The sequence below is a fragment of the Amphiura filiformis genome, chromosome 19 (assembly GCF_039555335.1).
Source record: "Amphiura filiformis chromosome 19, Afil_fr2py, whole genome shotgun sequence".
Classification (NCBI taxonomy): Eukaryota; Metazoa; Echinodermata; class Ophiuroidea; order Amphilepidida; family Amphiuridae; genus Amphiura; species Amphiura filiformis.
This window is the reverse complement of record NC_092646.1, coordinates 31176729-31202680: the sequence shown is the minus strand read 5'-3', so window position 1 is coordinate 31202680 and position 25952 is coordinate 31176729. Positions and strand designations below refer to the sequence as shown.

The window sequence follows — 25952 nt, the reverse complement described above, 5'->3', positions numbered from 1 at the left end:
GAAAAAAATACACAAAGTGTACAAATGTATATGAAATCCATATACACCTTAGCATAAATTGTGACTATTACCATTTTCCCGATTTTAACACTAAACCGCCGACGGCTGTTGCTGGTCCTATAGCGTAGCACGCAGGGGTTTGTAGAGGTCATCTGGTTTAATACGGAGTAGAATAGGAAAAGTGGACCGATAGTTTGTATTGGAAAGGTCATGAGGAATCTGTAAGAATCTATTACACTAGACAGTTTATAATACCAAATTGATTAATTTTTAGAGCAGTTTTTTTCTCTTCCATGTTTGTGAGTGCATAACAAGATTTTCCATGGATTGATATTTATTTCCATCGCTAAATATTTTTTTAATTAAGTTTTTCATAATATATTAAAATTTCAGAGACCTCTGTTGTATAATAAAATTCTAATAATAATGCCTATTCTTGTATGTGTGTTTGGTCCATCACCTGTCACTTTGTAGTCTTGTAACAGGTCTAATAGCAGTGTCCATGACAACTTGATCATGCATGTTATTTTGTTTGGCTTAACCCCATGAGAACTACCTGCCGATTGGCCAAAAAGAAGTTTTCATTATCAATTGGCCCAATCAGCAACATTGTTAGAATAATTTCACCACGCAAAAATATTGGGGTGAATTATTTGCAAAGCTCCATTCAGATTGGTGATTAAAGTAAAAATATCATGTAATTGACCAATCAAAGGCAAAGTTAGATTGGCAGGTAGTGCTCAGGGGGTTAATGTTAGTGATGATAGATAAACATAGCATTCGAAGAAATATTCAGATTTTAGTGAAGAAACATATCGTTCCTTTGAATGTATTTAACCAAATTGTTGTAACATTAACAGGATGATGTCCTAAAATATCAAACTTTCGTTCAGTGGTGTAGCGTGAGTCATCCTATGGGAGGGGGCCCAAACCATAATGGGGGCACTGGGCCTGATTGGAAGGGCACAAGTCATTTCTCAGCAATTTTCCTACAGAATTTTCTAAATTTTCAAATCAATTGGGGAGGCGTTCAGATTAGACATACAAGGTTCAACTTTATTTTCCTGTGATCTTCTTTGTTTAGGCCAAAAAAAAGGTCTGTCTCTAAGCTTGAGCGTGCATTTGTAAAATTGCGCGATTTGAACAAAAAAGAAATGCAGAAATTTTTTTTTATTTATTACAAAATTTTTTCCGGAAATATTCTGTGAAAATCTGATTTTTTTTCTCAAAATACCATAAAAATACCAAGTCGGGAATAAAAAAAAAAATCGCATTTCCCATTTGTTTTCAATCCACATGTGAGCTTTGAGACAAACCTTTTTTGGCCTTATACACAGATTTCTCACATGTGTGTGTGCCTTTGTTTGCCACTGCTGATAAAAACGCACACACCCTTATATACTTACTGTGTCAGGTCGAGTGGAAGGTCCTGCAATACCTTGTTGTATTTGCAGCTTCTGTGCTCTGATCTCCTTATTTTGATCTGCTAACTGCTGAAGCAATTTCTCCTAAGAAATCAATTTGGGACACAAAATATATATTATAGAATAAAACAAGTATTTATGCAAATACCACCCTGTGCACACAATACAACAAGCAGATCCCAGCTCTCAAATGTCACATGCTTTTGCGTTCTCTATTTTGGGTGTTATACTTAAGCCATGTTAGTTTTCTAACAATATATATTATGTTGGACCTAATAAAATTAGATCCAAATGACCCCTACAATCAAGGAAATTAATGTTGGCACACTCTGGCATACTAAATGTAAATCCAAATCGCCTCTCTCCCCAGTTCAATGTTGATGAAAGCACTTTTCCCATTGGGCTCTCCAGTCTCCCCAACATTGGTTGAGGGGGAATGGGGGAGAGAAGGGGAAAGGGAAGGTTTGAACTTCTCATTAAACTCTCAGAGCGGCAAAGAAGAGTTCTAACATATTGTCAAAGTGTGCCAACTATACTGCGCCAAAAAAGTATCCTTACACTTGGAAAAATAATCACAATTTCAAAACTGAGCCATATTGGGGTAAATTTGTTTTTTTAATAGATACACTTACTAATCTTGTACATTATGACACCACATTGAATCCAATGTGACCTCCAGAAGTAAAGTTACAAGCAATTGAATAGACGAAGGTCCAATTTTAAAAGTGACAAACTGGCCTATACAAGGCGCAAAAAAAGATTCCAACAAGTGCAACAAAGAGACAACACAGTTTCTTCAATGAAGTGTTATTTAAAACAGTTTTTATTTAAGTTTTTACTTCTCTGTACTTTTCATAACTCATTACCTAGCTGGGGGGTTTACAGAATTGTAGACCCAATTTTTTTTAGCCAGGACGGCGCTCAAGAATCTAAAAAGTGGGGGGGGGGGGGGGATTCAATGGGGTGTCATAATGTGCTGGATTGGTGCATCTATTAAATAAACATTTACCCAAATATGGTTTAGTTTTAAAATTAGGATTTTTCTTACCAGTGTAGGGATAGCTTTTTGGCGCAGTTTTGCATCAAATTGAGCAATTTGGGAAAATGATTTCAAAGTTCAAATGACCTGTGACCTTTGACCTACAATATAGCTTACATAATACTCCACTGCTCATGTACAGTTGTGTCCAATTTACATGGACAGAAGCCTTAACATATGAAAGTGGAAGCATTTTTTGCAACTTTAATAACAATTACCCCAAGATAACATTTGACCCCATATTCCCAAGTACCACTTTGGACATCACTCAAGGGTCACTTTACGGAAGTCACATCAAAATACATTTTGTGGGCAAGCCGGAAGCATTTTGAGCAATTGTGGAAAATAACCTTTGACACTCTACATACACACTTGTGTCCAAGTTAGTAGACAGAGACCTTATACTTTGGAAATGGGAGCATTTTAGCAGCTGTAACAAGAAATTTAACAAAACCATGACCTTTGACCTCATATTCCTGAGTTACTAAGGACCCCTCACCCAAGGATCCCTCTTCTGAAGTAACATCAAACTACATTGGATTCTGTGGACAAAGGAACATTTTGAGTAATTTTTGGAAAATGACCTTTGACAAATGACACAAATAATATCTCTCTACTAAGGGCCATTGTAAAAACCCGGGTATAAACCTTAACCGAAACTTAAATAAACATACATCCATACATGCACATTGCACACACATACATCCCTCCATACGGTAAAGTGTTTACATAGTCTCTTTTCGGTGAGACAAGACAAAAAGGGATTTGAACCTACCACTTCGCTTTGTTTCAAAGTTCAACAAACACATCATAATCCAGAATTTTCTTATCAAAAAAGATACAAGGGATATGAACCTACCATTTCTTTGGCTTGTTTAGCCTGTTGCTCTTGTGTTGCTACCTGCTGCTCCACCAAAGCAAGCTCAACTTTTTCTTGCAGGAGACGTTTTTCTCCTCATTTATTTTGGCCCTCTTCAACACAGAACAAATGATGGTGAGAACAATATGAGTGAGGTGAGAGAAAGTGGGTACTTTTAAGGATACAAGCAGGATTGTTTTGGCGGGAAATTTGAAAACTTTATGTTCACTTTTAAAGTAACAAAAACAAGTATATGAAAGTTTACATTTTTGGAAAAGAAAAGATGAAAGGAAAGGGTCTGATTCATGATGGGCCGGAAATTTCAAAGGTACAGTTCTAATACCTTTCACCATTCCCTTCCCAAAAATGTACAATTTATGTGTGTTTTTGTTAATTTAAAAGATATAATTGATAAAGTTAAAAAATTTCCAGTCAAAAACGATCGTATGTGCATTCTTAAGCATTTTTTTACTCCCCATTTCATTTTTATTTAACTTGGTGTAAATTTTGTTCTGTCGTCTGCATCACATACTCAAAAGCCTGCCTTTTTGGACTTTTTCCCAGACTTTTTTTTGAGGTATTATCACAATATTACAATCTCATGTCCATTAAGGCCAAAAAAAAAAAGTTTGTCTTAAAGCTCACAAGCGGTTTGAAAGCAAATGCCACCCCGACTTGTGTATTTTTATGGTATTTTGAGAAAAAAATCTGATTTTCGCCGAATTTTGACAGAAATTTTTTTTTTTTTAATTTGAAATAAAAAATATTCAGCATTTCCCTGAGCTTTGAGCCAAACCTTTTTTTTTTTGCCTAATAAAGGAAAGATGCATGCTGAAGTTTTCACTGAATTAAATTTGAAGGAAGTCTCCCAACACGTGATATTCAAACTTTCTGGGTGCCGAAATTGTCTAGGGCAATGACGTCCCAATACACAATGAAGGCTAACGACAATTGAGCAGTCAGTGCCCAGGAACTTTGAATATATCGCATGTTGAGAAACGGCTGTTTTTATTAGTTTTTTATGGTCAAAATTTTTCTAACATATAAGGCATAATGTTGTTATTGCCGGAGAAACCTTCAGAGTAATGCACTCAGCCATCGAATTAAGGATCTGAAGGGGCACAGCAACCTTTTTAGGGTAAGTTGATAATTGCCTTGGATTTTCACTGAAAAGGCAAGGCAGCACAGCAGTTTGTAATATTGCAAGAGGGCACCATGGCAACTGTAAAAAATTTGAGAAGGGCACCAAGGCAATTTCTCAAAAGTGAAGAAAACACACACAAACATAGATAGGGCTGAATGCAATCATCTAGTAATTTCATGAATAAACCACTTTATAGCTGATTACCTCTTGTCTTTTGCGGGCATCTTCATCTTTTTTGCGTTGGTATTCTGCCACTTGAGCCGCTAGCCTGGGGAGAAATAAAATGTAAAATTTGAAATTCATTTTACACACATAATTATACAAGCTATATCAAAATGATTGGTACCTTTAGTGCGTATATCAGTTTTCATTGATAATGGATGAGTCTGACACATCCAAATTCAACATGAGATCCAAATCTTTCAAGCTTTTAGTCACATCTATGGTTTTTTTTTACTCCTAGTAAACTGGGTTATACCTATTTTATTTAGGTATATTTAATTCATTGTATATATTTTTTTTTTTGTATAATTAAGCTAATTTTTTTCATACTGATTTGTATTGTATATTTTCATGTCCGACCCTACTTCTTTTAACTCTGAACTAATTTCTGATCTTATTTTCCATCCCTTTTCCTTTAATAGCTCACTACACCCGTCTGATGGTTCGTCTGATGATACTGATGTTACTAATGTTAATAATGAAGCCTGCTGTACCTACTATGACTCAAGTACCATCCAGAATCACCAACCTAGCCTAAATGACTGTAATTTCTCTCTTTTTCATTTAAATTCCAGCAGCCTTGCTAAACATTCTAATGATGTCATTGACTATCTCTCTGTTTTAAATCAGCATTTTGACATTTACGGGTTCTCAGAAACATGGTTTACTTCTGATGACAACTCCTTGCTTTGTGATTTTGGTGATTTTACCGTTGAAAATTGTGTTAGAAAAGGTCGTCGCGGTGGCGGTTGTTCGTTATTCATCAAGTCAAGCATCAATTATTCTATCAGAACTGATCTAAACATCACTGCCGAACATTGCGACTCTATCTTTATTGAAACAACCCATAACTCCCAAAAGGTCATCATTGGCATTGTCTACAAACCAGAGTACGTCATCTTTGCGGATTTTATATCATCTCTAACAAACACACTCGATCTTGTTTCTAGAGAGAAAAAGACTTGTTTTATTATGGGTGACTTCAATATTGATCTTCTTGTTCACGAGAGCAACTCCAAGGTTTCTGAATTCCTGAATTTATTTTACTCGCATGATTACATCCCAACCATCACTCGTCGACCCACCCACATTAAAACCAACAAAAATGGACACACCTCTGCAACATTAATCGACAACATATTTACAAACGACATCACTAGTATCATCAACTCTGGCATTGTTGTCACGGATTTGTCCGATCACTTCCCTGTCTTCATCACTAAACTAACTGACAACAACAAGCCAATTAAAACTACGCAAACCCACCAACAGCGTCAATTCCACCCGAACAATATTAATGGTTTAAAAAATGCGCTTTCTCTAGTTGATTGGCATGTTGTTGAAAGTTCTTCTAACCCCAATGATGCGTATAATTTATTCATTCATAAATTCAATGACCTTCTTAATATTCATTGCCCACTAAAAATAAAAAATATCTAAACGTAATACTCCGAAAAAACCGTGGGTAACTAAAGCACTCATTAAATCTATTAAAACCAAGGATAAACTTTACAAAACTTACATTTCAAAACCAAATTCGGAAAATAAAAATAAATATACTAATTATAGGAACTATTTAAACCAACTTCTTAGAACTAGCAAAAGAAATTATATTACAACTAAAATAGAAGATAATAAAAATAATACAAAAAGAATGTGGCAAACACAAAATAACTTATTAGGCAGAAATAAAAAATCTAAACTACCTGAGTTTTTCGTTGATAAAGATGGTTCTAAATTAACCGACAATAAACAAATTGCTGATCAATTTAATTCATTCTTTGCTAATATAGGTATAACACTGGCTAAGAAGATTCCTGATCCACCGCCTGAGTTTAATCATACATTTTCTTCAAACAATAGCCCTGATAGTTTGTTTTTATCTCCAACATGCTCAGAGGAGATCATTAAATTAACTTCTAAACTTAAAAACAGTCACAGTAGTAGTAATGACTGCATCAGCAACAACCTTCTAAAAAAAATCATTCCTTCCATCAGCACCATACTTGCACATATCTTTAATCTATCCCTCTCCACAGGCATACCATCAACACTGAAGCAAGCCAACGTTACCCCCATCTTCAAGTCTGGTAACAAACATGACTTTACCAACTACAGGCCCATTTCCATTCTTCCAACTATCTCCAAACTTCTTGAAAGAATTGTATATATTAGGATCGAAGATTTTATCACCCGCAACAATATACTAACTAAACATCAGTATGGTTTTAGACCAGGAAGGTCCACCAACATGGCAGTGAATGATCTTTATTGTAGGATTGCTGATAATCTAGATCAGAGACTCCACACAATTGGTATCTTTTTGGATCTTAGCAAGGCCTTCGATACCATAAACCACACAATCCTTCTTGACAAACTGTATCATTATGGTATTCGAGGTCTTGCTAATGATTGGGTCAAAAACTACCTTTCTGGAAGAAGCCAAAAAGTCATGATTAATGGCTCTTGTTCTTATTCTTCTGATGTAACCTGCGGTGTCCCCCAAGGATCTATCTTGGGTCCTCTTCTTTTTCTACTCTACATCAATGATCTTCCCTGCACAACATCTACTCCACATTTCATATTGTTTGCTGATGATACCAATATACTTTTTTCACACCGTGACCCTAAATTACTTGAATTAACTGTAAATAGAGAACTTAAAATAATATCTAACTGGTTTAAATTAAATAAATTGTCACTAAATATAAAGAAAACGAACTATATTGTATTCAAAAATAAACATAACAATAAACCTGATATTTCTTATGATATTAAAATAGATAGCACACCTATTGAAAAAAGTAAACACTACCAAATTCTTAGGCCTGCTTATAGATCACAACCTTTCCTGGAACTCCCACACACAGCACATTTCAAAATAGTTTCCAAATACAACGGCATCATCCGTAAGGTCAGGCAATTCATCCCTTCATCTTCTATTCTTACTCTCTATAACTCCCTTGTCCTCCCATATCTTTCCTATGGTGCCCTGGTATGGGCTGACCCCAACAACTCTAACCTACATTCACTGTTCCTTCTTCAAAAGAGAGTTATTAGAACTTGTACCTACTCCCTATGGCTTGCTCACACTGATCCTCTATTTTCCTCCCTTCAAACTCTAAAACTCTATGATATCTATAAGCTTCAACTTGGTTCTTTTATGTTTCAGTTTTATAATGGTCTACTCCCTCCTGATCTTCTTCATGACAATTTTTTCAACATTGATGTATTTGCTCACCCCTATAACACCAGACATGCTAATGAGCCATTCATCATTCCTACTAAATCTGTTCTTGCTGGTAACACCTCTAAAACCAGAGGACCACTTCTCTGGAACTCTCTCCTCTTAACATCAAACACTCTGTATCACATGTTGCCTTTAAAAGCAGGCTGAAAAAATGTCTCATCGGTGAATATGATTTGGCATAGACACTACATGTTTACCCTCGAAGCTTTACGGTAGTTGTGCTTGATTCTTTTAAATTCTACTTCGCTGCTATCCAATCTTTGTATTGTGTTCCCCCAGTGTTCCCTTTGTGTGCTTTAATTATCTTCTACTGCTTGCATTCCTACAATAGTAGCCACCGAACTTCACATTAATACTGCATCATCAGAATCATCATCAGAAACCGTAGGCGTTTGTTTCCATTATGCTCTTGACGTAATTAGTAGCTATGACTTTCACTATTCTTCTCTTTCTCTTTCTTTTTCTTCCCTTTTATATCCTTTTCTCTTCTTTTCTTTCTGTCGGATATGTGTATGTGTATGTTTGTGTGTCAATGAGGTCTCTGCACCTCACGCCCCGCGTTTAGCAGAGTCCTCGTCAATCATCTCTTTTCCCTCTCAATTTCCTTTGCTCAACAACCTAGTTTAGAATTGTATTACTATACTTTGTATTTATTGTATCAATGACCATTTAAAATGTATTCTGATAAGCATGCATTATTATGTTGTTGTATTTATTTATATTATACTGATATAATTGTTACTAATAGATTGTATCGATATATAATTATACCATTAATTCTTGCCTCATATTTCGTATTAAATTTGACTATTCATTATATCAATGATCGTTCATATATTTTGTATAATCTAATGCTTGCTTAATCTTGCTTAATAATTAATCATGCAGTACTATATTGTATTATCATTATTATTATTTGTGTTATTATTATTATTATCATCATCATTATTATTATTATTATCATTACTGTCATTTAAAATGTAGTCTGCTTAAGCATGCATTATTATATTACTGTATTGACTTACATTATATTGATTTAATCGTAACTACTTGATTATACTATTGATTCCTGATTGTATTTAATATTCTAGCTTTATATATTTTGTATTACTTTGTTGGCTTTTATGTATTACATGCATTTTGATGATTGATGAAAATAAAATATGAATGAATGAATGAATGAATGAATATAATTTGTAGATTAATTGCCATAAAAGTCAAAAAGTAAATGTTCTGGACAAACAACTTTAGAACCAATATGCTACACCTTGGGTGTTTTTAATGTATGTTGTTTAATAGCCTAATGTTTGTATAAGGTAATAATACTTATAGTAACTCAATTAAAAAAAACGCCTCCTTTGGCCCCCCTGAAACAGATCGTGTCACATATATAAGGTGGAAATAGCATGGAATGACAATGGACATCATCCTGCTTAAACTAAACTGACTTACTGTCTTTTCTTGAATGTCTTTTTGTATGAAGGTTTTGCTTCATCCACGTCTTCTGGTTCTTCTGCTATGTCACAACGGCTGAAAGATTATACAAATTATTTATTATTAAAATTTTTACGATAGGTCATTTTGTGAAACAGCAATTTTTAGGGTCGGCAAGATACGCCACTTTGACAAACATGTGTAAAGGAATGGCTTTTAGAACATACACTCTTATGTATGTGAAACGGTCCATTTGAAATGAAGTTATTGATTAATTATCTCACAAATAAAGCAACATCCACGCCAGGATTTGGTAAGTTTGAAGAATGTTGTCTAACTTCTTACTCTGCGGTTATGTGAAATGGACGACGACACACACTCACAAAAGGAAAATGCTAGCAACTTTTTATTTGAACGCAGTAGTCTGGTTCTGGTTATTATTTGTATCACATTAATTTTATCCACTCACCTATGGTGTGAATCCGGGTTCATCTCACAGAACCACTCTACATCCTCCTGTTCCACGACTTCTAAGTTTGCGTTTGGTGGCAGCTTACGCCACTTGTCACAACGATCACATTGTACCCAATTATCGTCTGGATGACTGTTTGACAGATAGAAAGAAATTGAAGTATAAATTAACACACAAATACGGTACACCCGCATGTTTAGAACCTCTTCAACTGGTTACCCATGGGAATGTGTACTGTTGAAAGGCTATGGGTATAAATTAACTTAATTTATTTGCTGAAAAAACTAAGAATCAGCAGAGTGATACCACTTGCATTATGCATTAAAATTAGCTAGTGTACATGGGGTGTACACAGATTTGGGGTTTTACTACAACGAAAAGTTAAGGTAAATTGACATTGTTCTCACAAACACCAAGCATTTTATACACCTGCGCTGACACCCATCACTTTAGATCGATCAGAGCCTGCCCACTCCCAACTAAGATTCCCATCACCCCCCAGAAAGGTGTAAATTTTTTGTTTTATTTTGGATGTACAATATATCTTAAGTAAAGCTTGCAAGGTGAAAACGGGAAATAGGGGTAAAAATTGCATTTTGAGGTTTTTTGATAATTTAAAAATGTACCGTAATTTCCGGCATATTGGCCGCACGGAGTATAAGCCGCAGGTCCGAAAAATTGGTAAAATAAGATTCAAATGTCGGCGTATAAGCCGCACCGCCATATAAGCCGCACCAAGGACGGCCGACTTTTGACATGCATACACCACTGTAATGCGCTATTGTCACGATTGTGGCGCTACAAAGCAAACTGAGGAGTGTGATAATTATTTGTTTTAAGTAACCAATATTATATTAAAACAAATTTTGTACATGTATAATGAAAGTCTACCTTTTTTAAAACACTTTATTTTGTTTAAATCCTCGCGTCTGCATGTAAATTAACATGTTGATGTCTTTTTAAAATTATCAGCACGCACTAATCGGCCGTGTCGTGTATGATCACTGCTATCCAAATAATCCAATCGATCTTTTTTGTTATAATGTTGTTCATTCAATAATCGGCAGGGGAAGTAGTGACATTTTTAAACATGTTGCGTATCGATTCATTCTTGCATACAATATACTTTTTAAAACTATTTTATATTTTTTAAATAATCCAATAGGCCAAACCATCACTAGCTATTAGTGCGTTGACCTCACGTATCAATGATTTTGAGTGTGACCAAAATATGGTATACCGCGCTCGCGCTGCAAACTTTAGCACGTGCTAAGTGCGTTGACCCCTCTCCCGCTCCTGACGAAATGCAATATTATTGCTGTAAAAAGTTTAATTAATTAGGCATGCTAGTACTACAAGGGTGTAAAAACGTAAATTCGTCAGAATAAGAAAAAAGAGACAAAAAGCATTGTTATTTAGGCTTTTTAGATGAATAAATGTAGGCCTATTAACATTGACTTCAATAGAAAATTAAGATTGGAAAAAAATTGCCAGAAGTCGGATTTTGAATCGATCACAGTTCGTACAGCGTGCATTATACATTACCGTGATTTCATTCACCACGCCACAACATTATTTAAGATGGCCGACTTTTTTTTTATACAAGACTTTTATGGTGGAAGTTTAAAAAAAATAAACAATTACAATCATTTTTTTAAATAAACTTCTTAACCATAAAGTTATTTAAAAATATTTGTATATGAAACCAGACATTTTCTCTGATGAAACAAAACCCATCTGCAGATCATTTTTGTACAAATCAGAATCAACACAAAATACATGTGACATCATCACCCCGGCCCCCGGCGCCAGCACCCACGAGGCTAACCACGAGGCATATGCCCAGGTAAGCACACTGAAATAGGGAGTTTCCCACGGTCGTATGAATGAACTTATGAATAATTAATGAGGGAAATACCCCGCATGAAGTACATGATTGCGATATGTTGTTTACCAAAAATGTAAACTTATCTGCAAGCGGGCATTTCACTTTTGGAGTCATTTAAAAAAATCAAACATGAAAGATAAACATTTATAATATATTAAAAACAACAACAATCATATTTTTGGACTCAAAACTTCAATGATAAATTTGTTCAAGAAAGAAATTAAACACGCAAGAAACATTAATAATATATTTATTTTATACCCAAACTTTAATTGAATACTGAGTTGTGTAAACATGTGCTGTGTGCAACAGGAAAAAACCGGTTGTATCCCATCCAAGGAGTGGTCAACATGCGGTGCGCGTGCGCATGGACAGAATCACGATCGTGTATGAATGAATTTATGAATAATTAATAATTAATGAGGGAAATACCCAATGTGTGAAATACCAGAAATAACAACTTTCCCGGGCAACTTTCCGTGAATATTAGATGTGCATTTCATTTTTGACGTCATTTTAAAACAAAATGTCATCACTCTCAGCAGCAATGTGAATTGTCAGATGTATAAAATAATTGTTGTTCAGTGATTTACTACAAAATGTGGAGCATATGTCAAGTTATTCGCAAGTCGGCTGTGGGTTGAATGAAGGTAGGCCTGCACTTCATATTTTGTTTTCAAGGATCAATCAAACATGAAAGATGCAACATTTACAAAAACAACAACAATCATTTCTTTTTACTCAAACGTCATAGGTTGTTCAAGATTCAAATTAAACATGCAAGAAACATTGACAATAAATTTTTTGATTTTCATAATCGAAACTTTAATTTAATAAATCGCTACAGTTCGGGTATAAAAATAGAATGAATGAATGAATAATCCCCGGAATATTCCAATCAATGCATGAATGCGATCATGACTAGAGTAGATGATGGCGGCGTCTATTGATAATACTCGGACAATCGATGAGACTGTCTATGCTGTCGATCACCCCAGGTAAACCAAACAGTCCATAGAGAATGAAACGGCTTAAGAGGATTACAGTAAACGATGTTCCTTGACTTTGAACGATTTGTCGATTGCCTCACTCACTAGCGGCCGAGCCGGAGATTTTTTTTCTCTCTCGTTGTATTTTTTTCTTCTTCAAACGTTGCTGTATAAGCCGCACCGCCGTATAAGCCGCACTGACTTTCGGCGGCTCCAAAATTAACGTATAAGCCGCGGCTTATATTCCAGAAATTACGGTACAATCTTAGCTATCGAATGCTTTTTATTTCATTTGAATCCGACTTTCGGTTTTGAAATGCTGCTTGATTAAAATGAAATACACGCAGACGAAATTGTTATTTTCCTATCCTTTTACATGCGTTGAATTTCTTATGTATTTTATTGTTTTCAGGAGTTTATTTTGAACACTCTTCTAGAATTAAGCTAATTTAAGGTACAAATGACCTGATTTTTTGACAGTTTTTAGTGATTAACAATTATTTAAATTTTTGACAATTTTAAATTGATAAGTTAAATAATTTGACCCAATTTCCAAAATTCAGTGTTTCTAGACTTTAAATGTCATTTTCAGCCATTTTGTCGTTTTGCGTTGTTTGAACCTTGTGCGCAGCTTTTTTTCAACTTCTGTATATCACAGCTCAATGAAATTTGGCATGTATGTAGAGGTTACATACCTTCAAACTCAAATGGAGAGCTTTTTTAAAATTTTGCTCAATTTTTGAAAAAAAGTGATTTTTTCCGAAGTTTGGGCGCAAAAATGCGTAATTTGAATTTTAACGTCCTCATTTCCCTAATTAATTTTGATTTTTCGAAAAAAGCTTTCCATTTGAGTTTAAAGGTATACATACCCTGTAATTATACCAAATTTCATGAATTTCAGATAATTGGAAGTGAAGAAAAAACTGCGCGCAATCTGATATCCTTAAAATCCAAGATGGCCGCCGTTTCCATGGCAACCGTATGCGCAGAATTTTTCTTTCACCCATTTTTCAAATTGGTGTCACCTGAGTATCACTGTGACCAAATATGAACTTAATAGGACTAATATTTCAAAAAATCACTTTCACCTTGCAAGCTTTACCTTAACCCTAACCCGCCTGAATACTACAAAATACTACTTGATATATGCGCTGCTCGTGCATGCATCCCACGTGGTGTGATGACGCAATCGCCCTAAGTGATATATAGGCACGGTTTCGCTGGCCAGCGAAGCCCAAGACCCGTGGCAAAGTGTCGCCGACCGAGTGCTTGGCATGCGAGGGGTCTCGGGTTCGAATCCCACCCAGAGCAAACAACTTCTTTCCTGCTTTTCTCTCTTTATTCTTTCCTTCTTTCCCTTCCCGTCGCCAAAAAGCCCTTAGGGGGTTAGGGTTAACATGATATTACAGTTGATCTGTTTTAATGCTTCAACATTAAAAATAATAGTATCTTTCATGTTCTACAAGGCGAGTGATAGATACACGGCTGTCTCAAAACAATGTTTATTCTGACGTAACTCAAGAAATCCTTATTATAAGATTACTTACATGTCCTCTTCTGGGTCTGGTTGAACCAAGTCCACTATTTCGCCTTCTGGATTGCCCATTTTCTCATTCCAATAATCATTCAATTTTTCACCCAATGCCTTTATTAAACAACTGCAATGATATTAAAGAAAATAAAAACAAAAGGTGTTAACTATTTGATGCGAGGAGGAGATGCCAACAATAAGACCTGGTACCCAAATCTATTGTATTTATATGCTCCCCCCACAACCTGCCCCTCCCTTACCCTCATCCCACCCCTCTAACCTCAACCCCTACCCCATCATTGTTACCCATCTCGTACCCCACCCCTAAATTTACTGGAAAATTTCACTGGGATTTGCACAGAGTTTTGATGACACCACTGGTTTGGAAGAACAGCGCTTGGGCAAGGTTTACATCGAGGATGTCAAATCCTTTTTCTTGAGCAAAATGGCAGAAAGCAAGTAGAAAACACCTATATTTTGCAGAAATTTGGCATGAAATTGGTGGATTGTGCAGAAAAAGTCCCAATTGCGCGAACCAAGTCTTATTGTGCGGAGAAGGGCAAATTGTGAGGAGCGCCACAGGATTTCATGCCATGAAAATTGTTAGGCCTGGCCTGATCATTTGTTACCAAACAACATATTCTGTGTCAGAGATAGTTTTCCATGGCAGGGATAATTGTTCTTGGATCCAGTGATGCCCCTTCCCAGGAAATTTGGACATTTGTATAGAAATTTGACCATTTGGAAGGAAATTAGGATTTCTTAGATAAAGAAATACTATAAAAATTAGAAATTTCTCATGCAATTATCTTATAGCTGCACAGAATAACTCACCTATAAACTTTGGAACTCAGGAAGTCTTGTTTGTTGTGTGTTGGCTCTATGAAGTTACACTCCACTACACCAAGGACACCAACACCACGTTGATCAGGCTGAGAAAAAAAATTAGCATGAGATCAGAATTACTGCATGTACCAAAACCATCATAGACTGTGAGAGCTGATAATAGCGGTGCATGACATATTTTGTGCACGAATCAATTTTTACAGACCGTTTTATTTAGGTATTAAAGTCATTAATACAATGATCTTACTTAACACACATGTATTTAGGTATGAAAACCTAGATTGTTTAACATGCGCTAGGGCTCGCCCTTAAAATTGTATCAACTTGCCCTGGCCATATTACCTGGAAAAGGGTCGCACTATCACCGGGGTCAAACTATCACTGCCCCTTGTTTTAACCTGCCAGCCCTACCCCTGATAATGCAACTTGAATGTGTGCACCGCATCCCACAAATTATGTGACTAGCATGTGTAATCACATTATTTGGTGTATCCTTCATGTAAGAGAATACCAAACAAACCCAACTCTAATCCTATCCCTAACCCTAACCTTTACCCTAACCCTAAATCCTAACCCTAACCCTAACTCTAATCCTATTAGTATTTTGTGCTCTCTTACACTAAGGATAACCCCCAGGGATAACCCCATTATTTCGCATTTTAGGATTAAAACTGAAATGTTTTTATAGGTTTAAACATTATTGTTCTATGGAAGCTCGGGTGAAAAGAGACAACACCGAGGTAAAAATATAGCTGAGTGCACCCTGAAAAAACATGTGTTCTTTATAACATTCTGGACCCCAAGTTCATTGATTATTAAAGTCACAGGCAAAATGTTTATGGGGCAGCCATTACAGATAGGGCCTTTTTGCACTTAGGGGCTGTGCAGTAATTATGAGCCTGGGGGAGGGTAAAATTTTTCGTACTGTTTTCCTAAGATTTTTTAGAACGTTTTTTTTTAGCCTTTTTATTAAAATATGCAAATTTTCCTGCTCGCAACATATATATCTAGACCATTTAAGGTTTACAAATTAGGATCAAAAAAATTTGGCATGTGTAAAGGGGGAGGAAAGATTTTTGGCGGGCCGAAAAGGGGGCAAGCAATTTTTGGGGCTCATAATTATTGCACAGCCCCATACCACTCGGTTCTGTTCACTCACCTTCAACTGGTATCCAACTTTTTCATAGGGTTTGATGAGCCTGTTTTTATAATACATTAACATGCCATATTGGTTCTTCTTGGGATTGAAACCAAATGTTATCTTGATTGGTTTGTCTGGAACAAGCTATAAAAACAAAATGAAATCATCCCGGGGAAATCATCTCAGCGGTTCAAAGAGAATTATTCTTAATGTTTCTCAACCAATGCCACTGAAAGCTTTTCTTTATCCTATTGGTTATAATGTTGTTAAGTTCTCAGCCTTATTGAGCCAACTCCTATAAGAGCTCCTGTCTGATTCATGATGCATACCTTTTATGACATAGAGCATAATGCATATATCCCAAGGCTTCTCAGAAGAGAAGGGCTGCTTTTTCAAAATTGTCTTAACAAATCTGCAACTAGAATCATGTGGTTTGATATTAAAAGGTAGCTCCCACAATAAAGGTTTGTAAATACAAAGAATATGCAAATTAGTATTAATATGCAAATAACCTGACACAAAACTATACAGCACAAGTGGTGACCATAGTCTCGCTATGCAGTTTGTTTTTTTCTTGGGGGGGGGGACAAATTAGGAAAAAAAACTATAAAAACTATAAAAATTTGGACAATTTGTTTAAACAAAAATATATTTGAAAGAGTGAAAAGTGTTGAATACAAAGTGATGGAACATTTTGAGAACATAATAATAGTTGCAATTGGCTTTGAACCATTTATGAGACCAATTTTCAAACAAAAGTCTTACATAATGACATTTTTGCACGTTGACTCCAAATGACCATTGGACCCAGTATGTGAACATCACTTTATAACCACTTTAGATCTTTTTTCATTAAATTTGGTATATTTCTGCATGGGTTCCTTTCAGAATTCCAGTTGTGCATCCTTCCCCAAATGTTACCAAAATTGATGTTTTACACCCACCCCTACCACCTCCACAAGGGACTCACATACCTTGATGTTCTTTGGTTTGTACGTATCTCTCTCGGTTTTACTAAGGCTCTTCTCAACAAACAAGGTCTGGACCTTTTTCCCCCGAAGGTAGATATGAAGCTTCGGTTTCATATACAAAATAGAGCAGTAAGCCTGGGAAGAGTAATAAAAATCTGTAAAATTATTTACACTGTTAATAAAGAAATTGATAAAATATTACACAAGGATCTTTTATTTATTCAATCTAATTATTTCCGATCTACATCCATATTAAGGGATCTAGAATGAGCGTTTATGGCGTTTGACAGTATTTTTTGTGGGACATGAGAGCACATCAGACATATCGAATTGCATTCTGAATACGAAGAATGTCTTTCTGATATCAAATAATTTTCATTTTTTGAAATTCACGATATAATACAAATTTTATGACAAATTATTAAAATTTGATATTTTTCAAATTTTTGATATATAACAGTCCTCGAAATAAATTTTATAAATCTAATGATATATTCTTAAAGTGTATGTAGCTGGGAGGAAAAGCCGACGATCAATTGAAAATTTTGACCTTTTATATTGAAGATATGGATTTTTTTCCCAAAAAGACCTATTTTTTTGTGTGTTTTGGGAAAAAAAAATCCATATCTTCAATACGAAAGGTCAAAATTTTCAATTGATCGTCGGCTTTTCATCCCACATACATACACTTTAAGTATAAATCATCAGATTTATAAAGTTTACTTCAAGTACTGTTAAATATCAAAAATATCAATTTTAATGATTTGCCATAAAATGTGTATTACATTGCGAATTTCAAAAATCAAAATTATTTGATATCAGAAGGACATTCTTCGTATTCAGAATGCAATTCGATATGTCTGATGTGCTCTAATGTCCCACAATAAATACTGTCCAAACGCTCATACCCCTTCCCTTAATAAGAGTATAATGCAAAGTCCCAAATATCATGCAGCAATGTGTGCTGATTTGATTACAAGGACATCCTCAATTTTGTTTAATTTCTACTTTTTTCTGAGATTGTAATACCCTACGGTGTATACCCTGTGAAAACCTAAGCCAGAAGTGCTTTAATTACAGTCGCCAGTTTTATCTACCAATTTCTCCAGAGCTCCACAATTTAAAGCGGCTAAATGGTTTTATTTAATTTTACCTCATTATTTTAGCTTAAAATGATCAGAAAACCTCCTTAACAGTCGGTGGCTTGTCCAGGGGGCAGCTTTGTTAAAAATCATGTAAAATCAGTCGTTTTTGGCAATTTTAGCCATTAAGCCCCAGCATAACTCTGAAAGCCCTAGATCCTGGACATGTCTGTGACAGTTGTTACTAATATTTATTATTATGTAATGTTTGGCAAAGAATAAAAGTAAAATATGACCAAAATTAAACATTATGGCTTTAACAGATGGACTAAAACTTACCCTCAATGAATAAGTATGCTCCGGTATGTCACTATCATTATCTGGTTCATCCATACTGACCACTGGGTGTGTCAAGTCATACTCCTCAGCGAGGATGATATCATGCCCGTCCTTCATGAAGTCAAATTCTAGACGGTTGCTTGCATCACTGACATTATATTACAAGAAAATAACTTACTTAATTTTGACACATCATTCAACACTTATAGTCAATTGAAACAAAATGTACCAAATGGCTTCAATTGGGGATTTAATATTGAAACAATTTCCAACTTTTCAAGGCACGCACTAACAGTCACCCTACATCCACATATGCCATGGAACTTGGATGCTCTTCAAAAGGCAAAACGAGATGTGAGAATGGCTCAAATCTGGACTAATTGAAATTGATCACCAAATCTTTCAAAAGACCTGTGATGTTACAGACAGACCCAGTACTTCCCGTGAGTTGTTTTATATACTAGTACCCATATTGTGCGCCAGACATACACCTACGACACTCAACCAGCATGTTCCACGATGGCGTGACCACCTGCATGGAACCAACCCTGGCCCCTGCGCTCCATGGGTAGGCATACACATCAAAACATTCACAATAAAGCTTTGAGCTACTGTTTGTATTTCAACAACATAAGGGCATTGTCGAAGAGCAAAAAAAATTATGAAATTGCTAAAAAAAGGTGTATTTTTTGCCTGAAAAGTTCGTGAAATGAGATGCAAAGGGGTGTTTTCAAAGTTTGCCAGCGAACAGCTACATAGAGTGCAGGGCTGGGAAACAACGCTAACAAAGAATTGCCAGTCGATCACTGCCTCGCACTCAACAGAGCTGCAAGCATAGGGTATCAGATATAGGTCCCTGTGCTCATCATTGGGCGAGCGGTGTATGTCACATGTTCACATACCACGTCCATGTACAAAAACCTATCATACTGTCTAAATTTACTACACTTCACAGCTGCTGAAAACCGTATCCCATTATCATGATTATGCTTAGCAGTACCATAACTATAATATGACTGCACATGCCATAGAAAGTGCACACAAAATCTTTCACTTAAACTTTCACTTCTGTTTGAAAAAAAATGACCTTGTAAGTATATTGTGAAACTATCCATACATTTTTTGTAGTTCTCAATATTAAAGCAGCTCTTACTTATTTTTTGTTTACATTTGCTATGGAGCAAGCAGATACACTGCAATGCATGATGGGATACTCCCTTCAGCAGCTGACCAGCTGTGACTACACTTAGAATTCTCACTTCTTCAGATTATAGATTATTATCCTTGTTCCTTTGACCTTTTCACTGTTCATCCTCCTTGTTCTCTTGTGCACGTTCATCTGTTCACTGATCTTTTCAAACTGTTCAAACAGTTCTTTGGTGGTTGTAAAGATAGAATGTCCTAAGATGGCATGCAAACTGGGCTCTGCATCTGCACTGGGAATTATTTGATGTGAGAAACACTGTTAAGGGCAAAAAATTATTTTAAACTGTTGTGATTTGGTAGTTCACAGCATCTTACGAATGGTAGTGAGCTTTGGCAAAAACTGTATTACTCAATTCATAGCGAGTGTGTAGAAGAATTAAAATATCATAGATATACTTTTATAGGTGCTGCGGTTCTTGAGTTACGTTGTAAAGAGAGCTGAAACAACAACACTTTTGTAAAACGTACGTAACTCATTAACAACAATAAATTAAGCAGGTTTGCGAAGTACATGATTTGCAGAATGAACTTTTGCAAAACATCAAGGTGTTATTTTTCAATAATATATTGATCTAGATAATGAAAATCGATTTTTAGGTTGCTTCGACCAACAATACCTCGTCTACCCTTAAGGGCAAATAATTGATAAAACAATGTAACTTCCAAACTTTACTGTATAGACAATTTCAATGTGACAAAGTTAGCTAAGTGTAACTGGGCTTCCTTCTTTGCATATATGTGACATGATCAAGGGGAATGAGTCACATGTCGACCCTAGTCGAAAATGAGTTTTACATATATATCTTTAGAGGACATTTAGAGCTTTCAGAAACTGAAAACCCCATGTTGATACGACTTTTCGTTACGAAGTTATGTCAATTTATCAATTGCTGAAAACAATATAAAACAAAAGAATTTTAACACTTTCTTTGCCAATATCTCTAAATCAATATTAGCGACATCCTACTCATTCTCCTTGATCTTGTCACATATTTACAGGGTGAGTCAAAAAGTGCAATAAGACATAGAAGCCAAATTTATTTCAAAACCGACTTGAATTTTTCAGTTGCTAAAACTTTCTATAAATGTTATACCCAATAGTCACCTGGTGTAAAAAAAGGAAGTGAATCAGCTCATCATCACAACATTGTGCCTTATATGTTAGAAAAATAATTATCAAGCACGAATCACATGGTTTTATTTAAAATAAACGCACATTGACCATAAAAACAAATATTAATAAAAACAGTCAGCTCTCAACACACTATATTCAAAATTCCCACGTCAAAATTGTCTAAGTGCAATGATGTAATGTTTATTTGTGCTCAATTGTCGTCAGCCTTCATTGTATTACTTGGACGTCATTGCACTCGACAATTTCTGTGCCTGGGAATTTTGAATATCGCGTGTTGAGAGATGCATTTTTTATTCGTTTTTATGGTCAATATGAGTTATGGGTCACTATAAGGCATAATGTTGTGATTGCCAGAGACTCCCTTTAAGGCTATATTGATCAACATAAAGTCTGCACAAAAAGTAACGCAGCTGTTATAAATACGCCTATAGTTTCAGAACTTATCATTCTTTTCACAATATTTCAACATAGAGAGAAGGATGATTTATTTACGTGCATTTTGATACCCCATTTGTCAAATGTCGTTCAATATTAATGACACGGTAGTGCTTTTAAAGATAAATACCCGAATTTAAAAGTTGCCGTTTACAGCGATCAATGGTTATTATGCCAGCACTGCAGCATGTAAAGCCCGCCATTATCTTGGCGCTTACTTCAAATCAATACAAATAGCTGCAACCTTTAAATTCGGGTATTTTTCTTTCAAAACACTGCTGTATTGTTAATAGTGAACAAAATTGGACAAATTGGGTATCGAATTGCGCGAAAATAAATCATCCTCCTTTTAATGTTGAAATATTGTGAAAACAAGTATTAGTTCTGAAGCTATAGGCGTATATAAATAACAGCTGCGTTACTTTTTGTGCAGACTTTAGATGAAACATAGCACTACATGTACTTCAAAGCCCAAGTGCATTGTATTGAAAAACAAAAAAGGATATTTGCCAGATTCCACGACACTATAGGGACCACTACAGTGGCAGCTTCGGTGTTTTCCAGGAATGTCTGCGACATGAACCCAATGGTCTTTGTATTGTTCTTGATACTGAAGACAATAGCATCCCTGCCTAGTCTCATGGAGCCAGACTTGAAGCCATTGCCGTACTGGCCCACGGCAAGATGTTTGGGCACATCAATGTCCTTCTTGTGGCTATAACCAAGACTGTAAAAAGGTTAAGCAAAGAATTAAATATTTGACATTTATTATATTGGACAAAAATTTAAACAAAATGTGCTTAAATAGTCTGCTCCCAAAAAAAAAAAAAGGTTTAGCCCCATGTTTAGCCAGGATTTTGAATTTAATGATTTCTTAAAAGGGCATTTCGTGATCCACAGCCTCATCCCCCACTTTTCTCAAAAAATGTTGAGAGTTTTATACCACTGGAAACCTCTGGCTACATAAATGTTTATACAAAAAACTTTCTTGCTGATTAATTCATTTAGCAAAACTAGCATCAAATTTGAATTTACGTTCTGGTGTACCAGAATAAAATTACAACAGTGGCCTATGGAGCAGTGTAATACACATAATCATGCATAACTCGCAAATTTGCAACATCAGAATCAACTGACATTTTGGGAATAGGCCTTTTTCCTGGATACATTGTACCTACTGAAATTTTCATAAAAAGAGGATGCAAGGATCATGAAATACTCCTGTAACCACATGAAAACAAATAATGTGCTCCACAGACAAAAATTGTGTCAGCTAAAATTCCCTAACAATAGATAGACCATTTCCCATAATGCACAGGGCAGGACACTTCTGCCAGCAACCAATCCCCAGAAAGCAACTACCGTAATCTAATTTTCAGTTTTTGAAGCAATAAGCCCCTTAACAGATTTCAACAAAGTATAGTTTATAACTGGAAAGAAAAGAGCATACACCAACTTGACATGGGAAACAAAATGTTTTTTGTCTGTTTGGTTTTTGGGTTTTTTTTGTCTGTTTGGTTTTGTTTGTCTGCTACGTGCACAGTAATTTTCATCACTTCCAGTGTACTTTTGTACCATTTTCCTGACACTTATGTGGGCTCTGGAATTTGTCAATTTTTGGCCATCAAACTTTGCCTGTTTTTGTGCCTAGATTTGGTTGTTTGATTTACCATATCTATTTATGTGCACAGTGATTTTCATCACTTTTCTTTCTGTGGGCCTTGGAACTGGTCATTTTTGGCTATCGAACTTTACCTACTTCTAATGCCTACATTTGCTGTTTTTGTTCCCCCCCCCCCCTCTACGTACTGTCTGTATTTTACTTGATTTCCCACATCAAGTTGGTGTACCTTGCCCTTTTTCATTCCAGTTGTCAGACTTGTAGCATTGGGACCCGTCATGAGTGCGGTGCGTGTCCGAGCCATGAGTGCAGTGCGGGTCCCAGACCATGGAGTGCAGGTACGGGTCCCAGGCCATGGGTATGGGTGCGGTCCGAAGCCATGAGTAATCTGGTGCGGGTCCGAACCCAAAATAGGGTGCGGGTACGGGTACAGGTCTGGAGCCATGAGTACGGGTACGGAAATTGGGACTCGAGTACGAGTACGGGTACTACAAGTCTGCCAGTTGTTCATAGTTACGGTATCCTCTTGTATCATTATTGATCCTTGATGTCTTTTGTGTCCTCATCCGTTGGATTCACCATTACCAACTTTTTTTAATTAGAGAATAAAAGATAGGATTTTGTCTTTTGCCTATCCAATATCGTGTCATAATGGATGGGCTGGCCAATATTTTGAGTAGTGGATGCCGGCGCAGCCGGCATCCACTACGATATTCAGTTTTAATGTAATTTTTGCGAGAAAAACTGCCTTTTTTCAGAAATAAATAACGTTACTTTTGTGAGGACATCCCCGTTGTTTTAAATAAACGAAACCATCACGAACATCTAAGCCGCCGAATCGCGTTTTAGTTCTCGCATGTGTATTACTGCGAACGCATTATCGCTACGATCATTGAGGAGCAACAAGCGTGCCGCCGTTAAGTGGCGGCACACCCTGACTAATATCACTATCAACTATTGTGAGATATTATACACCAGAAAACCAATCAAATTACGTGAATTCTTTACAAGACGCACCCATTGAATAAGAGTAGTTTATAACACATCCTCTGTATTCATCAAACTTCCTTATTTTGCCCAAAGATATGTTTTGCCAAACAAACTTGCAGTATCATCAATGTTTACAGTGGCGGCGCCAGGAATTTTTTTCGAGGATTGGAGGGCAAAGTGAATTTCAGGGGTGCAAAATCAACACATTTTGCACAAAATTGCCACAAAAAAATGTTTAATGAATTACAGAAAGAAGGTGTAAGATAAAAATTAGATACATGTTATTTAATGCATGTCCTCTGCTAGACTATGCCATAGTCGATTTTTGATAAATAAAAATGTTATTAATCATGATGAACGCATTCAGTTGAACTCGAAATTATACTGATATTTAGTACATCAAAATACTAGTATAAAATGGTTATGAAAAAGTTTAGGCTATATAATTATATTTGTGACAGTAAAAGTAAAGTATAGGCCCTCATTGTAGGCTTATATTATTGAATGCAACATATCATAATGGCATAATTATAATGACACTTCAATACTGAACAATTCTAATTTTAGAATCTGCCAGTTTATTATCCGAAAAACCGACTATGGACTTTCACTTTTAAGCAGAACTTTACCCGGACTCACACACTGTCAATCATACTTGTTTATCAATAAAATCTAACCACAAGACTAAGCATGGTGGTACAATACGCGCTAGATGCATACGTTCATCCACCAGCACAAAAGCGCTGCATTCCCTAGATAGTTGTGTACCATGTATAGTTATAATGGTACCAGTACGCGTCGGGAGGATTTAAGCCAGATTCATTTTTAAAGATGCATTACATCATCACCAATTTTAGTTAGGCCAGAAATTGGCCTAACTCTCAAGGCAAAGTCAGTAGTCCACTTGGGAAGCTAACAAACAGAGGCGTCACGGTGACTGAAAAGATCAGTTGTGAAAATCTATCAATTGTGCACTCATTAATTAAATCAGAGTTTTAAGCTTAAATGTAATAGCCAGAGTAGTGCACAATTGGCAAGTGGACTACGGAGAAGTCTAGTCCTCTGCATCCAACCCGTTGTCAGTAACTTATGCATGGATGATTAATAAACGACTCATAATTAAGGGAGTACTACACCCCCTGATAAATTTTGTGACTAATTTTGTATTTTTCTCAAAAAATAACAACACAATGGTAACAAAAGTTATGTATATTATAGGGGCAAGGAATCAATTACTTCACTGAAATTTCAGTGATTCAAGGCAAGTGGTTCATTATATATGTTAAGAAATAGAGTACATCCTAGCGGCACCTCTTTTCTGATCATAAATAACGTACCGCTTGTCTTGAGTCACTGAAATTCCAGTGTAGCAACTGGATTCCTTAAAATATACATACCTTTTGTTACCAGTGTGTTATTATTTTTGAGAAAAATGCAAAAATAGTCACAAATTTATCGAGGGGTACATTACCACCTAAAATTACCAAAACATTTTATGCATTCCTTCTGCATCCAGTCCATTGCCATCATCAGTAAACGTCAGACATGGACGAGTACCAAACGATTCGTAATTAATATCCAAGTTTGAAGCATGTGCGTCTGGATCGTACGCATTATCTGCAAAAAAAGAGGACATTTTTAATTACAATTTAACAGCGAGGCGAGTGGTGCTCATTTTTAACAGCGTTTGAAATAAGCACATAAAGTAGTTAAAGAGGAAACCCCGCCAGAGCAGTTTTTCTGGGGTACACCAAATAAGCCTGGTTATCAAATTAATCAGTGACAGGATAATTTCCTAATTTGACAGACCTGTGCTAAGTGATGTTTTAATGTTATTGCATCAATTAGCACAAATTCAGAGATAGCCTTGTCATTGATTAATTTGATAACCAGACAGGTTTGGTTCATCCCAGAAGAACTGCTTTTGGCTATGG

General features: G+C 35.9%; 1 protein-coding gene and 1 long non-coding RNA gene across 2 annotated transcripts; both read right to left on the bottom strand.

Moving 5' to 3' along the window:
- Positions 1-1411: 1411 nt before the first annotated feature.
- On the bottom strand, positions 1412-4731 carry LOC140141484 (uncharacterized). Its single transcript, XR_011857418.1, has 3 exons — positions 4671-4731; positions 3323-3435; positions 1412-1508 (listed from the first exon to the last, which is right to left on the bottom strand). It is a non-coding gene; the product is annotated as an uncharacterized lncRNA (long non-coding RNA).
- Positions 4732-7931: 3200 nt separating this feature from the next.
- Positions 7932-25654, bottom strand: LOC140141607 (MORC family CW-type zinc finger protein 3-like). Its single transcript, XM_072163519.1, has 11 exons — positions 25503-25654; positions 21948-22134; positions 19891-20093; positions 18632-18779; positions 17214-17345; positions 16258-16383; positions 15087-15184; positions 14269-14379; positions 9842-9976; positions 9391-9468; positions 7932-8052 (listed from the first exon to the last, which is right to left on the bottom strand). Exons 1-11 carry the CDS (start codon positions 25652-25654, stop codon positions 7932-7934), a joined length of 1491 nt encoding a protein of 496 aa, XP_072019620.1.
- Positions 25655-25952: the final 298 nt, after the last annotated feature.

Bases quoted from the DNA above. Each gene is read 5' to 3' on its own strand.
- LOC140141607 (XM_072163519.1), bottom strand. From the start codon at position 25,654: ATGTCCTCTTTTTTTGCAGATAATGCGTACGATCCAGACGCACATGCT. The intron at 20,094-21,947 runs GTAGTGGTCCCT...TGCCCTTAACAG, and splicing joins AAAACACCGAAGCTGCCACT to TGTTTCTCACATCAAATAAT. The intron at 9,977-14,268 runs GTAAGTAATCTT...TCTGTCAAACAG, and splicing joins CCAGACCCAGAAGAGGACAT to TCATCCAGACGATAATTGGG.